We start from the raw sequence: 16,764 nt of genomic DNA, 5'->3' as shown, positions 1-16,764 counted from the left end.
TATTACTACAATTATTGTCATTATCATTGCTATTTTTGTTATTAGTATTATTATTGTTGTTATTATTATTACTATTATTGTTATTATTATTAATATTGTTGTTATTAGTATTAGTATTATTATTGTTGTTATTATTACTATTATTGTTATTAGTATTACTAGTGTTGTTAGTATTATAACTATTGTTATTATTATTACTATTATTATTATTACTATTGTTTTTATTATTATTTCTATTGTTGTTATTATGATTACTATGTTTTTTATTATTATTACTATTATTGTTATTATCATTAAAATTGTTGTTATTATTATTACTAATATTGCTGTTGTTATTATTATTACTGTTGTTGTTATTATTATTACTGTTGTTGTTGTTATTATTATTATTACTATTGTTGTTATTATCATTTCTATTTTTGTTATTATGATTACTAATGTGTTTTATTACTATTGTTGTTATTATTATTACTATTACTATTATTACTATTATTATTATTACTATTGTTGTTATTATTATTTCTATTGTTGTTATTATTATGACTAATATTTGTATTGCTATTGTTGTTATTATCATTATTACTATTATTGTTATTTCCACCAAACTCTGCCAGCAATAAAAAATTGCACAGATACACATTTTAAGTGCTTAAAAGCTTTCGAAAATCAAACAGTTTGATGCAAATTAGACATATTTGGGGGAAACAATACACTGAGTATTTAAAATTAAATATGTATATTTTTTAAAAAAAAACTAAATTATGTAATTGTAAAATATTGTATTTTTAAAATGTGTATAGGTTTTAATACACACACACACACACACACACACACACACACATATATATATATATATATATATATATATATATATATATATTAAATTGCAAATGAATGTATTTAATACTACCAAGTGTTATGATTATATATCTATCTATCTATCTATTTATTTATCTATATCTGTCCAAACCAAATGTAGTTTGTTGACGCTCCGCGCCTCCTATGGGGAAACATCCAAAACAAATAGGAGTTAATCCTCGCAGCGCTTTATCCCATTAGACCCCCGCTGTGCGCTCCTCTCCGCTTCATTCGATGACTTTGCGTGTCAATTAGATTCTATCCGGATGATATCCAACGAAGCGCATCTCTGGTCGGACTCCAAAGCCGACAGGAGATAAGCTGAGAAGCCACAGAGGTCAAGTCCACGCATGGCGCGCCTTTTTACGCATTGAGGCCCAACTTATTTTTTTTAAATAAATAACAAACTGAGCAATAACTGTAAAATATTATTGTTTTTTTTTAAATGTCATATGTCTGAAAATACTTTTAGAAAGAAAGAACCAATTTAAATTGGTCACATTGTTGGTTGCTTAAGGGACATTTGTGCATTTGGTTTATGTTTTCAGTTACTATTAAAACATCCTTACGGGCAGGGGCGTAAATAATTAAATAATTTTAGAAATAAAATAAGAAAATACAATTTAGAAAATGTAGAAAAGGGGCACCAGGAAACAGCTGCAATGCTGATAACGAAATATTGTCTCTATAATATATGTCGTTTTTATTAAAGTCATTTTATCCAAAAATAGAGATATGTGGCCCTGTGGGTGGAAATAAGTTTGCCCTATAAAAAATTTATAAAAGGACTTATTTCATATTTGACAACTTTAATATCGACACAAATAGTCACTGTGAAGAAAAGCATACTCATAAAAGCTGCAATACATAAAAGTGTGAGCTCCATTATCATCATTATTATTATTATTATTAATATATTAGTATAAGGCCTTTTAAAAGGGGATTAACACTCAAGTTATTTACTATGTTTTTTTTGTATCTAATCAATGATCTATCAACCTAATAAGCTGCAGAAAAATATTGCAAGAATGTGCATTTAACATAAATAATATGGAAAGTTAAAATGCAGAAAATAAAAATAAAAAAATATTGCAAGAATGTGCATTTAATATGAATAATATGGAAAGTTAAAATGCAAAAACATAAATAAATAAAATACTGCAAGAATGTGCATTTAATATAAATAATATGGAAAGTTAAAATGCAAAAAAATAAATAAATAAAATACTGCAAGAATGTGCATTTAATATAAATAATATAGAAAGTTAAAATGCAAAAAACTAAAATAAACAAATGGGAGAAATACCCAAAAAATCAAAACAAAACAAATTTGATTGTTCTTTATGATCAATATTCACTGCCAAATCTTTGCAAAATATCAGGAATCGACATCAGAAATAAAATATTAGCAACGATGGATACACCGAAGCTACAGAATATCCAATTTTAACTTTTGTTGTAAATAACTATTAATCACAATTGCAAAGTTATATCTCATATAGTAATTAAAACACAACAATGTAGTTAGAACATATTGCAACTTTATTGTAATTAAGTTAAAGTTCAAGTTAAATATCTATATATAGATGCGACTTTACTTTATGTAACCATAAAATCACAACTGCAAAATGATATCATGTTGTTATCATTGCATTGTAACAACAAAGTGTATCACCACTGTACAAGTTGCAGCATATTCAATTTTAACTTTTTTGTAAATAACTATTGCAAAATTAATTTCATTGTAATAATAAAGTGTGTCATCCAATTTGAACTTTTTTTTGTAAATAACTATTAATTACAACTGCAAAGCTATATCTCATATCGTAATTAAAACACAACTATGTAGTGAGAACATATTGTAACTTTAATGTAATTAACTATACAATTTCGACAGTGAAGTTAAAGCATATAGTTGTATTGTAATTATTGTAAAATCACAGTTTAGCAATTACAGTAAATATACTTAATAGTTTCACACTGCGAGTAATTAATGCAATAATTAGCCATTAATTTGTTGTGCATTTACAGTAAAAATGTGTACAATATTCTATTGCGCAGCTTGTGTGTTGATTTTAAGTGTAAAAAAAAAAAAGAAAAGAAAACAAAGAAGTTGAAATTCCTGCAGTCTGACTCTGCAGTGACGCGCCCGGCGCGCTCTTAATAAAGTAAAAGGCGCAAAACATGTGCGCGCACACGCGTCTTCCCCGCGCAGCTCGCAGGGTTGGAGGCGTGGATCTTTTTTCCCTTCTCGCTCTCTGACATCGTCGTCACGCAGCAGAAGTTTCTCCTGCACACTACAGGACAACAACACCACCCAAAAAAAAAGCCTCCACCTCCTCTTTTTACGCGAGATGCGTTGACACCCACCCAGGACACTTTTTTTTTAAATGAGCCCAGCCAGGGAGGGCAAGTGCGGGGGTCTGCGCCTTTCAGCCGCGGGGAGGATACTTTTCCGGCGCACTTCGGAGCGCCGCGGGAGCGCCGCTGCGGGCATGTGAGGAGTCCGTTTTGGGCGCATGATCCTCGGCGTTGCGCGCAAGGGAAGCCGAGTCGGAGGAGGGGGAGGAGGAGGAAAAGAAGGGGCGACTTTTCCGGCCTATGGACGACGGTGGTGGTGGTCCCCTCTCTCCCAGGGCGAATGCGTTCAGTATTGCCTCTCTGATTTTCGCCGCAGAGCAAGCGGGAAACGCGGCGTCGGACAAGCCGAGGGTTGCTTTGCGCAAGGCGGACGCGGAGGAGCGCAGCGGCGCCGACATGCACTACAGCACCGTGACGCGCGAAATGGAAGGTAAATCGGATTTATTACTAAAAAAAAACACACACTTAAGGGACGAATCTGTAAAAAAAAAAAAAAGATGTATGGAAATTGCAAACAATGGTAATAATATAGTGAAAATATTTGCGTGCGTAATTGCGTAATTGTGCAAACCTCACAGTTTGAAGTCTTTTATTATTTTTGGGGGGGAATGTTCTACCATGTTTGAAGCCGGTTTTTATTAAAATAAAAATATTTACTCTTAGAAAAAATAATTTAATTTAAATGCAATTTAAAACATGTGTATGCACGTACAACATTTAAATGGTAATTGTACAAACCTCACAATTTGAAGTCTATTATTATTATTTTTGGGGGAATTTTCTACCATGTTTGAAGCCAGTTTTTATTCAAATAAAAACACGTAATCTTAGAGAAAATAATGTAATTTAAATGCAATTTAAAACATTTGTACGAACGTACAACACTTAAATGGTAATTGTACAAACCTCACAGTTTGAAGTCTTTTATTATTTTTTAGGGGGAGTTTTCTTCCATGTTTGAAGCCGGTTTTTATTCAAGTAAAAATATGTATTCTTAGAGAAATTTTTAATTTAAAATGTAATTTAAAAACATTTGTACGCACGTACAACACTTAAATGGTAATTGCACAAACCTCACAGTTTGAAGTCTTTTATTATTTTTTAGGGGGAATTTTCTTCCATGTTTAAAGCCGGTTTTTATTCAAATAAAAATATGTATTGTTAGAAAAAATATTGTAATTTAAATGCCATTTAAAACATTTGTACGAACGTACAACACTTAAATGGTAATTGTACAAACCTCACAGTTTGAAGTCTTTTATTATTTTTTTAGGGGGAATTTTCTTCCATGTTTGAAGCCGGTTTTTATTCAAATAAAAATATGTATTGTTAGAAAAAATAATGTAATTTAAATGCAATTTAAAACATTTGTACGCACGTACAACACTTAAATGGTAATTGTACAAACCTCACAGTTTGAAGTCTTTTATTATTTTTTAGGGGGAGTTTTCTTCCATGTTTGAAGCCGGTTTTTATTCAAGTAAAAATATGTATTCTTAGAAAAAAATTTAATTTAAAATGTAATTTAAAAACATTTGTACGCACGTACAACACTTAAATGATAATTGCACAAACCTCACAGTTTGAAGTCTTTTATTATTTTTGGGGGGGAATTTTCTTCCATGTTTGAAGCCGGTTTTTATTCAAATAAATATATGTATTGTTAGAAAAAATATTGTAATTTAAATGCCATTTAAAACATTTGTCCGCACGTACAACACTTAAATGGTAATTGTACAAACCTCACAGTTTGAAGTCTTTTATTATTTTTTAGGGGGAATTTTCTTCCATGTTTGAAGCCGGCTTTTATTCAAGTAAAAATATGTATTCTTAGAGAACATTTTAATTTAAAATGTAATTTAAAAACATTTGTACGCACGTACAACACTTAAATGGTAAATGGTAAATGGGTTATACTTGTATAGCGCTTTTCTACCTTTTTTTTAAGGAACTCAAAGCGCTTTGACACTATTTCCTTCAGTATGTGGAATTAAAAAAATGATGGAATGGAATCAAGCAAATAAATCAAACAATGTACTCAAATAATCAAGACATTCTTCAAACTTAAAAGTGTTTACAAAGTACAAAGAAGAAGAATCGCGATAAACATTCTGAATTCATCTCATCCATCCATTGAGAAGTTGAGAAGTGAACAAAAGTTGCTATGTAAAGGAAAATGGAGGAGGATTAAATAAGCTCTGCTTCTTCCTACTCCTTTTCCCAACATGCATAATAGAGAAACTGGAAAGTGTGATACATCATGTTGTACGCATGCATGCATTGCAAATAAACACAAACTCAACTCCTATTGTTTTGTGAAGAAGAAAACAAACCTCACAGTTTTAAGTATTTTATTATTTTTTCGGGGGGGAGGGGAGGGATTTTCTACCATGTTTGAAGCCGGCTTTTATTCAAATAAAAACACGTAATCTTAGAGAAAATAATGTAATTTAAATGCAATTTAAAACATGTGTACGCACGTGCAACACTTAAATGGTAATTGTACAAACCTCACAGTTTGAAGTCTTTTATTATTTTTTAGGGGGAATTTTCTTCCACGTTTGAAGCCGGTTTTTATTCAAATAAAAATATGTATTGTTAGAAAAAATAATGTAATTTAAATGCCATTTAAAACATTTGTACGCATGTACAACACTTAAATGGTAATTGTACAAATCTCACAGTTTGAAGTCTATTATTATTATTTTGGGGGGAATTCTCTACCATGTTTGAAGCCGGATTTTATTCAAATAAAAACACGCAATCTTAGAGAAAATAATGTAATTTAAATGCAATTTAAAACATTTGTACGAACGTACAACACTTAAATGGTAATTGTACAAATCTCACAGTTTGAAGTCTATTATTATTATTTTGGGGGGAATTCTCTACCATGTTTGAAGCCGGCTTTTATTCAAATAAAAATACGTAATCTTAAAAAAAATAATGTAATTTAAATGCAATTTAAAACATTTGTACGAACGTACAACACTTAAATGGTAATTGTACAAACCTCACAGTTTGAAGTCTTTTATTATTTTTTAGGGGGAATTTTCTTCCAGGTTTGAAGCCAGTTTTTATTCAAATAAAAATATGTATTGTTAGAAAAAATAATGTAATTTAAATGCAATTTAAAACATTTGTATACACGTACAACACTTAAATGGTAATTGTACAAACCTCACAGTTTGAAGTCTTTTATTATTTTGGGGAATTTTCTACCATGTTTGAAGCCGGTTTTTATTCAAATAAAAATATGTATTCTTAGAGAAAATAATGCAATTTAAATTCAATTTAAAACATTTGTATGCACGTACAACATTTAAATGGTAATTGTACAAACCTCACAATTTGAAGTCTCTTGTTATTATTTTTATTGGGGGAGGAGGGAAATTTTCTACCATGTTTGAAGCCGGCTTTTATTTGAATAAAAATACGTATTCTTAGAGAAAATTGTCATTTAAAATGTAACTTAAATGCAATTTAAAAAATTTGTACGCACGTGCAACACGTAAATGGTAAATGGTAAATGGGCTATACTTGTATAGCGCTTTTCTACCTTTTTTTAAGGAACTCAAAGCGCTTTGACACTATTTCCACTTAAGACCTTCAGTATGTCAGTATGTAGAATCAAAATTATGGAAAGGAATTAAGCAAAGAAATCAAACAATGTACTAAAATAATCTTACTTCATCAATTATTATATATTTTTATTGTGACTACTTATGGAGTATATTGTGAATACATTGAGAACAGGAAGTGAACAAAAGTAAAGGAAAAGGGATTAGGATTGAATAAGGTCTGCTTCTTCTAACTCCTTTTCCCAACATGCGTAATAGAGAAACTGGAAAGTGTGATGCATCATGTTGTACGCATGCATGCATGTTGCAAATAAACACAAATTCAACTCCTATTGTTTTGTGAAGAAGAAAACAAACCTCACAGTTTTAAGTCTTTTATTATTTTTGGGGGGGAATTTTCTACCATGTTTGAAGCCGGCTTTTATTCAAATAAAAATATGTATTCTTAGAGAAAATAATGTAATTTAAATGCAATTTAAAACATGTGTACGCACATACAACACTTAAATGGTAATTGTTTGAAGTCTTTTTTTATTTTTGGGGGGGAATTTTCTACCATGTTTGAAGCTGGCTTTTATTAAAATAAAAATATGTACTCTTAGAAAAAATAATTTAATTTAAATGCAATTTAAAACATTTGTACGCACGTACAACACTTTAATGGTAATTGTACAAACCTCACAGTTCGAAGTCTATTATTATTATTTTTGGGGGGAATTTTCTACCATGTTTAAAGCCGGCTTTTATTAAAATAAAAATATGCGTTCTTAGAGAAAATTCTAATTTAAAATGTAATTTAAACGCAATTTATAACATTTGTACGCACATACAACACTTAAATGGTAAATGCGTTGTACTTGTATAGCGCTTTTCTACCTTTTTTTAAGGAACTCAAAGCGCTTTGACAATATTTCCTTCAGTATGTGGAATTAAAATGATGGAATGGAATTAAACAAAGAAATCAAACAATGTAGTCAAATAATCAAGAAACTCTTCAAACTTAAAAGTGTTTACAAAGTACAAAGAAGAAGAACCGTGATAAACATTCTGCATTTATCTCATGCATCCATTCATTTTCTAGATAACTTTACTTTTTTCACCATATTAAATATAACTTACTTCACCAATTATTTTTTATTTATTTGTATTGTTATTAATAATAATAATAATAATAATAATAATAATAATAGATTTTATTTGTAAAAAAAAAAAGAAAAGAAAAAGCACTTTACATTGAGTAAACAACCTCAAAGTGCTACAGTGTATTAAAAAAAAAAAAAAAAGATAATAAAAAATAAATACAAATAAAAACTAGAACAGCCAAATAGCTAAAAGTAGTACGCATATATATCTAAAAAAAAGGCTTTTTTTAAAAAGAAGGGTTTTTTAAGGCTGTTTTAAAAGCATCCACAGTCTGTGGTGCCCTCAGGTGGTCAGGCAGAGCGTTCCACAGACTGGTAGCGGCAGAGCAGAAAGCCCGGTCTCCCATTGTTCATAGCTTTGTCCTCGTAGGTTGGAGGAGGTTAGCCATATACTCCATACTTATGAAGTATATTGTCAATAAATTGAGAACAGGAAATGAACAAAAGTTTTAGCAACTGTTATGTAAAAGAAAATTGGTAGGATTAAATAAGCTCTGCTCCTTCCTACTCCTTTTGAATAGAGACACTGGAAATTGTGATGCGTCATGTTGTACGCATGCATGTTGCAAATAAACACAAACTCAACTCCTATTGTTTTGTGAAGAAGAAGAATGTTCCCTGACCACCTGAGGGCACCACAGACTGTGGATGCTTTTAAAAAAAAGGCTTAAAAACCCTTATTTAAAATAAATAAATAAATTTTTAAAAAAAGCATTTTTTTTTTTTTTTAGATATTTGCATACTAGTTCTAGCTATTTGGCTGTTCTAGTTTTTTTATTATTTATTTTTTTACTATCTTTTTATTTTTATTTTTTTTAATACACTGTAGCACTTTGAAGTTGTTTACTCAACGTAAAGTGCTTTTTTACAAATAAAATCTATTATTATTATTATTATTATTATTATTATTATTATAAGAAGCGCGCCTGTGTGTCAATCAGTCAATTATTTATTTATTTGTATTATTACTTATGGAGTATATTGTGAATAAATTGAGAACAGGAAGGGAACAAAAGTTTGCTATGTAAAGGAAAAGGGTGTAGGATTAAATAAGCTCTGCTTTTTCCTACTCCTTTTCCGAACATGCGTAATAGAGAAACTGGAAATTGTGATGCATCATGTTGTACGCACGCATGTTGCAAATAAACACAAAACTCAACTCCTATTGTTTTGTGACGAAGAAGAATGCTCCCTGACCACCTGAGGGCACCACAGACTGTGGATGCTTTTAAAAAAAGGCTTGAAAACCCTTCTTTTTAGAAAAAAGCCTTTTTTTTCCTTTTTTTTAAATATATGCCTACTAGTTCTAGCTGTTTGGCTGTTCTAGTTTTTATTTTTATTATATTTTATTTTATTTTATTAGATATATGCATACAAGTTATAGCTATTTGGCTGTTCTAGTTTTTATTTGTATTAATTTCTTATTATCTCTTTATTTTTATTTGTTTTTAATACACTGTAGCACTTTGAGGTTGTTTACTCAATGTAAAGTGTTTTTTTTTTACAAATAAAATCTATTATTATTATTATTATTATTATTATTATTATTATTAGAAGCGCGCCTGTGTGTCAATCAGTCAATTATTTATTTATTTGTATTATTACTTATGGAGTATATTGTGAATAAATTGAGAACAGGAAGGGAACAAAAGTTTGCTATGTAAAGGAAAAGGGGGTAGAATTAAATAAACTCTGCTTTTTCCTACTCCTTTTCCGAACATGCGTAATAGAGAAACTGGAAATTGTGATGCATCATGTTGTACGCACGCATGTTGCAAATAAACACAAAACTCAACTCCTATTGTTTTGTGACGAAGAAGAATGCTCCCTGACCACCTGAGGGCACCACAGACGGTGGATGCTTTTAAAAAAAGGCTTGAAAACCCTTCTTTTTAGAAAAAAGCCTTTATTTTTATTTTTTTAATATATGCCTACTAGTTCTAGCTGTTTAGCTGTTCTAGTTTTTATTTTTATTATATTTTATTTTATTTTATTAGATATATGCATACTAGTTCTAGCTATTTGGCTGTTCTAGTTTTTATTTTTATTTATTTTTTATTATCTTTTTATTTATTTATTTTTTTAATACACTGTAGCACTTTGAGGTTGTTTACTCAACGTAAAGTGCTTTTTTACAAATAAAATCTATTATTATTATTATTATTATTATTATTATTATTATTATTATTATTATTATTATTAGAAGCGCGCCTGTGTGTCAATCAGTCAATATTTATTATTACTTATGGAGTATATTGTCAATAAATTGAGAACAGGAAGCGAACAAAAGTTGCTATGTAAAAGGAAAAGGGTGTAGGATTAAATAAGCTCTGCTTTTTCCTACTCCTTTTCCGAACATGCGTAATAGAGGAACTGGAAATTGTGATGCATCATGTTGTACGCACGCATGTTGCAAATAAACACAAAACTCAACTCCTATTGTTTTGTGAAGAAGAAAACAAACCTCACAGTTTTAAGTCTTTTATTATTTGGGGGGGGGGGGGATTTTCTACCATGTTTGAAGCTGGCTTTTATTCAAATAAAAATATGTATTCTTTGAGAAAATAATGTAATTTAAATGCAATTTAAAACATGTGTACGTACATACAACACTTAAATGGTAATTGTACAAACCTCACAGTTCGAAGTCTATTATTATTATTATTATACAAAACTCAACTCCTATTGTTTTGTGACGAAGAAGAATGCTCCCTGACCACTTGAGGGCACCACAGACTGTGTATGCTTTTAAAAAAGGGCTTGAAAACCCTTCTTTTTAGAAAAAAGCCTTTTTTTTTTTAAATATATGCCTACTAGTTATAGCTGTTTAGCTGTTCTAGTTTTTATTTTTAATATATTTTATTTTATTTTATTAGATATATGCATATTAGTTCTAGCTATTTGGCTGTTCTAGTTTTTATTTGTATTTATTTTGTTATTATCTTTTTATTTGTATTTGTTTTAAATACAGGTTGTTTACTCAATGTAAAGTGTTTTTTTTTTTTTTTTACAAATAAAATCTATTATTATTATTATTATTATAAGAAGCGCGCCTGTGTGTCAATCAGTCGGATCCCTTGAAAGCGGAGGAAAGGCGCATCGCAGCTCTTATCTAAATAGAAATAAGAACCGGTTTTTATCGCAAAGGGGAGGCCCTCTGCGCCAGATAACACACACACACACACACACTTAAACACACACACACATTTATCCACGCATCCACGCACACGCATGCATGCACGCAGCAGCGAACATCTCCCACGCAACTTTTCCCTGCAAGGATTTTTTTTCGGACACTTTTCGGATGCAACCTGACGTCATTATTTGGACTTTTGTGTGTTTCTGACTATAAAAATAATAATTCCATTTTTTTTTTTTCTTCTTCTTTTTGGGATGATTTCAGCCATTTCCAGTCCGTGGCTGACGCAGCTGTCCCATTTTTGCGATGTTGCAGCCTTCACCAGCAGCAGCCTGAGCAGCCTGAACACGCCGGCGGGCTACCACCTGTCCCCGTCCCCCGGGGATCCTTACACCCAGCATGAGGCGCACTTCGAGCCCTGCCCGGCCGCGCAGCCCGGGTACAGCTACCCTCCGCCGGCTCCGCTGGCTCCGAGCGACCCGGCGGGGACTCCGTGCTCCTCCTCGTCCTCGTCCAGCTCCACGCCCACGGGCAAGAACATGGTGAAGAAGAACCCCAAAGTGGCCAACATTAACGTCCAGCTGGAGATGAAGGCTCTGTGGGACGAATTTAACCAGCTGGGCACGGAGATGATCGTCACCAAGGCGGGAAGGTGATGCTGATTATAGTTCATGTTTTTAATATTTATTATTTTATTATTCTTTTCAATTCACCCTTTCTTTATTGTTATGATTTTTGCTTTAAATTCGTTATTTAAATACTACTATTTCGTTTTTGCACAATATGTTTATGACATATTAACTGTGTAAAGTACATTTATTTATTATAAGCTTATGAAGATTATGATATAAAAAAAAAAAGGGACTTTAAAAGTCTGCAAAAGTCAATAAATAGACTAATTTGGTCAGATGGTTAATGTATGAACTATTGTTATTATTATTATATTTTTTTAATTATAATTATTTTGTTTCTATTATTCTAATTTTTCCATTTTGGACTTTTTTCTACTTCATGTAAGCTTGGGTTGTTTTGTTTTGTTTAGTTTTATTTCTTTTGTCTTGTGTGTTTTGTGTTTCCTCTGTTTGTCATTTGTGTTATTTTTGGAAAATAATTCCTAAAAATAGTATATAAACTTGTAATAATAACACAATTAAAATACTACTATTTCGTTTTTGCACAATAATGTACTGTACATTTGTTAATTATAAGGTTATGGAGATTATTATATACAGTGCTCCAAAAAAAAAAGGGGACTTTAAAAAGTCTGCAAAATTGGTCAGATGATTAATGTATGAATTATTATTATTATTATATATTTTTTAATTATAATAATTTTTTTATTATTATTTAAATTTTTTCATTTGGGATTTTTTTCCTAGTTCACTTAAGTTTGGGTTGTTTTGTTTGGTTTTGTTTTATTTGCTTTGTCTTGTGTGTTTTGTGTTTCCTCTGTTTGTCATTTGTGTTATTTTTGGAAAATAATTCCTAAAAATATAAATAAATAAATAAAGGGACATGTAGTATATAAACTTGTAATAATAACACAATTGAAATACTACTATTTCGTTTTTGCACAATAATGTACTGTACATTTACTAATTATAAGGTTATGGAGATTATTATATACAGTGCTAAAAAAAGGGACTTTAAAAAGTCTGCAAAAGTGGTCAGATGATTAATGTATGAATTATTATTATTATAATATTTTTTTAATTATAATAATTTTTTTATTATTATTTAAATTTTTTCATTTGGGATTTTTTTCCTAGTTCACTTAAGTTTGGGTTGTTTTGTTTGGTTTAGTTTTATTTCTTCTGTCTTGTGTGTTTTGTGTTTCCTCTGTTTGTCATTTGTGTTATTTTTGGAAAATAATTCATAAAAATATAAATAAATAAAGGGACATGTAGTATATAAACTTGTAATAATAACACAATTGAAATACTACTATTTCGTTTTTGCACAATAATGTACTGTACATTTATTAATTATAAGGTTATGGAGATTATTATATATAGTGCTCCAAAAAAAAAAGGGGGACTTTAAAAAGTCTGCAAAAGTGGTCAGATGATTAATGTATGAATTATTATTATTATAATATTTTTTTTAATTATAATAATTGTTTTATTATTATTAAAAAAAATTCATTTGGGATTTTTTTCCTAGTTCACTTAAGTTTGGGTTGTTTTGTTTGGTTTTGTTTTATTTCTTCTGTCTTGTGTGTTTTGTGTTTCCTCTGTTTGTCATTTGTGTTATTTTTGGAAAATAATTCCTAAAAATATAAATAAATAAATAACATGTAGTATATAAACTTGTAATAATAACACAATTGAAATACTACTATTTCGTTTATGCACAATAATGTATAATAAAGTAATGCATTTATTAATTATAAGGTTATGAAGATTATTATATACAGTGCTCCAAAAAAAAAAAAAGGGACTTTAAATTTTTCCATTTGGGATTTTTTTTTCCTAGTTCACCTAAGTTTGGGTTGTTTTGTTTGGTTTGGTTTTATTTGTTTTGTCTTGTGTGTTTTGTTTTCCCTCTGTTTGTCATATTGTTTTTGGCTGGTGTTATTTTTGGAAAATAATTAATAAAAATATAAATTAAAAAATAACACCAGCCAAAACAATATGACAAACAGAGGGAAAACAAAAGAAATAAAACCAAACCAAACAAGCTTACACGAGCTAATAATGTACAGTACATTTATTAATTATAAGGTAATGAAGATTATTATATACAGTGCTCAAAAAAAAAAAAAAAGGGACTTTAAAAAGTCTGCAAAAGTGGTCAGATGATTAATGTATGAATTATTATTATTATTATTATATATATTTTAATTATAATAATTTTTTTATTATTATTTAAATTTGTCCATTTGGGATTTTTTTTCCTAGTTCACTTAAGTTTGGGTTGTTTTGTTTGGTTTGGTTTTATTTGTTTTGTCTTGTGTGTTTTGTTTTTCCTCTCTTTGTCACATGTTTTGGCTGGTGTTATTTTTGGAAAATAATTCATAAAAATATAAATTAAAAAATAGCACCAGCCAAAACAATATGACAAACAGAGGGAAAACAAAACAAATAAAACCAAACCAAAATGGAAAAATTAAAATAATAATAAATAAATAAAATAATAATTTAAAAAAGGATAATAATAATAATAATAATAACAATAATTCATACATTAACCATCTGACCAAACCAGTCTATTTATTGACTTTTGCAGACTTTTGCAGTCCCTTTATTTATTTATTTTTGGAGCACTGTATATCCTAATAAAAATAATAAAGAGACATGTAGTATACAAACTTGTAATAATAACACAATTAAAATATTAGACAAAAGGAGGCTTTCATTAGAATCTACTATGACTCAAATAATACAAAAAATTAAATATATGACTCAAATAAAACAAAATATATATATTTATTTAACTGTACACCTTTTTTTTAGCCTATTACACTTATAAACTTGTAATAATAACACAATTAAAATATCCAACAAATGGAGGCATTCATTAGAATCCACTATGACTCAAATAATACAAAAACATTAAATATATGACTCAAATAAAACAAAATATATATATTTATTTAACTGTACACCTTTATTTTAGCCAATTACAGCGTTTTATGATGACTTATTCATGAAATCTATGCCAATGGTATTTTATTGGAATGTGTGTGTGGTATAATAACACAATTAAATTATCAAACAAAGGGAGGCATTCATTAGAATCCACCATGACTCAAATAATACAAAAATTGAAATATATGACTCAAATAAAAAAATAAATAAAATACATGACTCAAATAATACAAAATATATATATATTTATTTAACTGTACACCTTTTTTTTTTTAGCCCTTTACAGCGTTTTATGATGACTAATTATTGAAATCTATGCCAATGGTATTTTATTGGAATGTGTGTGTGTGTGTGTGTGTGTGTGTGTGTGTGTGTGTGTGTGTGTGTGTGTGTGTGTGTGTGTGTGTGTGTGTGTGTGTGTGTGTGTGTGTGTGTGCGTGTTGTATATAAACTTGTAATAATAACACAATTAAATGATCAAACAAAGGGGGACATTCATTAGAATCCACTATGACTCAAATAATACAAAAATTGAAATATATGACTCAAATAAAAAAATAAAAATGAAATACATGACTCAAATAATACAAAATATAGATATATTTATTTAACTGTACACTTTTTTTTTTAGCCCTTTACAGCGTTTTATGATGACTTATTATTGAAATCTATGCCAATGGTATTTTATTGGAATGTGTGTGTGTGTGATAAAAACACAATTAAAATATCAAAAAAAAAGGGAGGCATTCATTAGAATCCACTATGACTCAAATAATACAAAAACATTCAAATATATGACTCAAATAATACAAAATATATATATTTATTTAACTGTGCACCTTTTTTTAAGCCCATAGCAGTGTTTTATGATGACTTATTATTGAAATCTATGCCAATGGTATTTTATTGGTGTGTGTGTGTGTGTGTGTGTGTGTGTGTGTGTGTGTGTGTGTGTGTGTGTGTGTGTGTGTGTGTGTGTGTGTGTGTGTGTGTGTGTGTGTGTGTGTGTGTGTGTGTGTGTGCAGCACCTGACAGGTTTCCACGTGCTTTACAAAATCGAATTATTGATTATCAAAATAACCAAACTTTAAAAAGTATCTTGTTGAAAAAAAAAAAAAAAAAAAAAAAAACATCTAATTTTTTTAGCCCAGTGGGTAATTTTATACATTTTTGTAATTATTTTTTTTTTTTTTCCCCATAATCAGATCCAATCGTACAACTTTGCGTGCGACACAACAAACTATTTGGAGTTGATATTATGGATAAGTTTGCTTTATTAATGCTAGAATAGAATAGAATATATCTTTATTGTCATTGTACATTATACAACGAAATTGTAAGCAAAACTAATTTAGTGCAAATTCATAACACATAAAAACAAAAAAAATAGATAAATAGATAAAAATACATAAAATACATTTTAAAAATGTGGCGCATGCGTGCACCAGCAGCACTTTTTTAAAGCTCCTTCAGCCTCACCGAGCCTAAACTGGCGTTAATTGGGCGTTGATTTGTGATTCCTTTCACTGACGTGAAAACAAATTAGTCAGCTCGCTCAAGCAGAGGAGGACTCTTTTTTGTTATTATTCCAATGTGTGCAAAATGCAAAGTGTGTGCTCATATTTACACATAAAAAGTGCAAAAGTGTGTCAAAGTGCACATTTCTAAACACTATGAATGAACACATGTGGAGTTATGTCCTTCACAAAAAAAGGTGAAATAACTGAAAACAAGGCTTCGAGAAATGCTTTTTCGCTTCCCAGGTGTGCTTGAAGCTCATGGAGAGAATGCCAAGAGTATGCAAAAAGCAGTAATCAGAGCAAAGGGTGGCTATTTTGAAGAAACTAGAATATAAGAATATAAATGTCAGTTATTTCACCTTTTTTTTGTTAAGTACATAACTCCACATGTGTTCATTCATAGTTTTAATGTGACAATCTGCAATGTAAATAGTCATGAAAATAAATAAATAAATATGGCCTGTACTATATATATATATATATATATATATATATATATATATATATATATATATATATATATATATATATATATATATATATATATATATATATATATATATATATATATAT

General features: G+C 29.5%; 1 protein-coding gene across 3 annotated transcripts in view; it reads left to right on the top strand.

Annotated features, from left to right (window-relative positions):
* The first annotated feature begins 3,063 nt into the window (after positions 1 to 3,063).
* Positions 3,064 to 16,764, top strand: part of LOC133622906 (T-box transcription factor TBX1) — a 40,657-nt gene continuing 26,956 nt past the window's right edge. Inside the window, exons 1-2 of one of the 3 annotated variants that reach the window (XM_061985752.2) lie at positions 3,064 to 3,649; positions 11,397 to 11,733. In XM_061985752.2, coding sequence (XP_061841736.1) covers positions 3,460 to 3,649; positions 11,397 to 11,733 — 527 coding nt within the window. In that variant the 5' untranslated portion in view covers positions 3,064 to 3,459. Of the gene's footprint in view, positions 3,650 to 11,335; positions 11,734 to 16,764 lie in introns of those variants that run through there. The other 2 variants (XM_061985751.2, XM_061985753.2) reach the window with 2 other exon arrangements.

This window comes from Nerophis lumbriciformis, linkage group LG12 (assembly GCF_033978685.3).
Source record: "Nerophis lumbriciformis linkage group LG12, RoL_Nlum_v2.1, whole genome shotgun sequence".
In the NCBI taxonomy this organism is placed as follows: domain Eukaryota; kingdom Metazoa; phylum Chordata; class Actinopteri; order Syngnathiformes; family Syngnathidae; genus Nerophis; species Nerophis lumbriciformis.
Note: the sequence above shows the minus strand (reverse complement) of the source record. Positions and strands in the feature narration are given on the sequence as shown.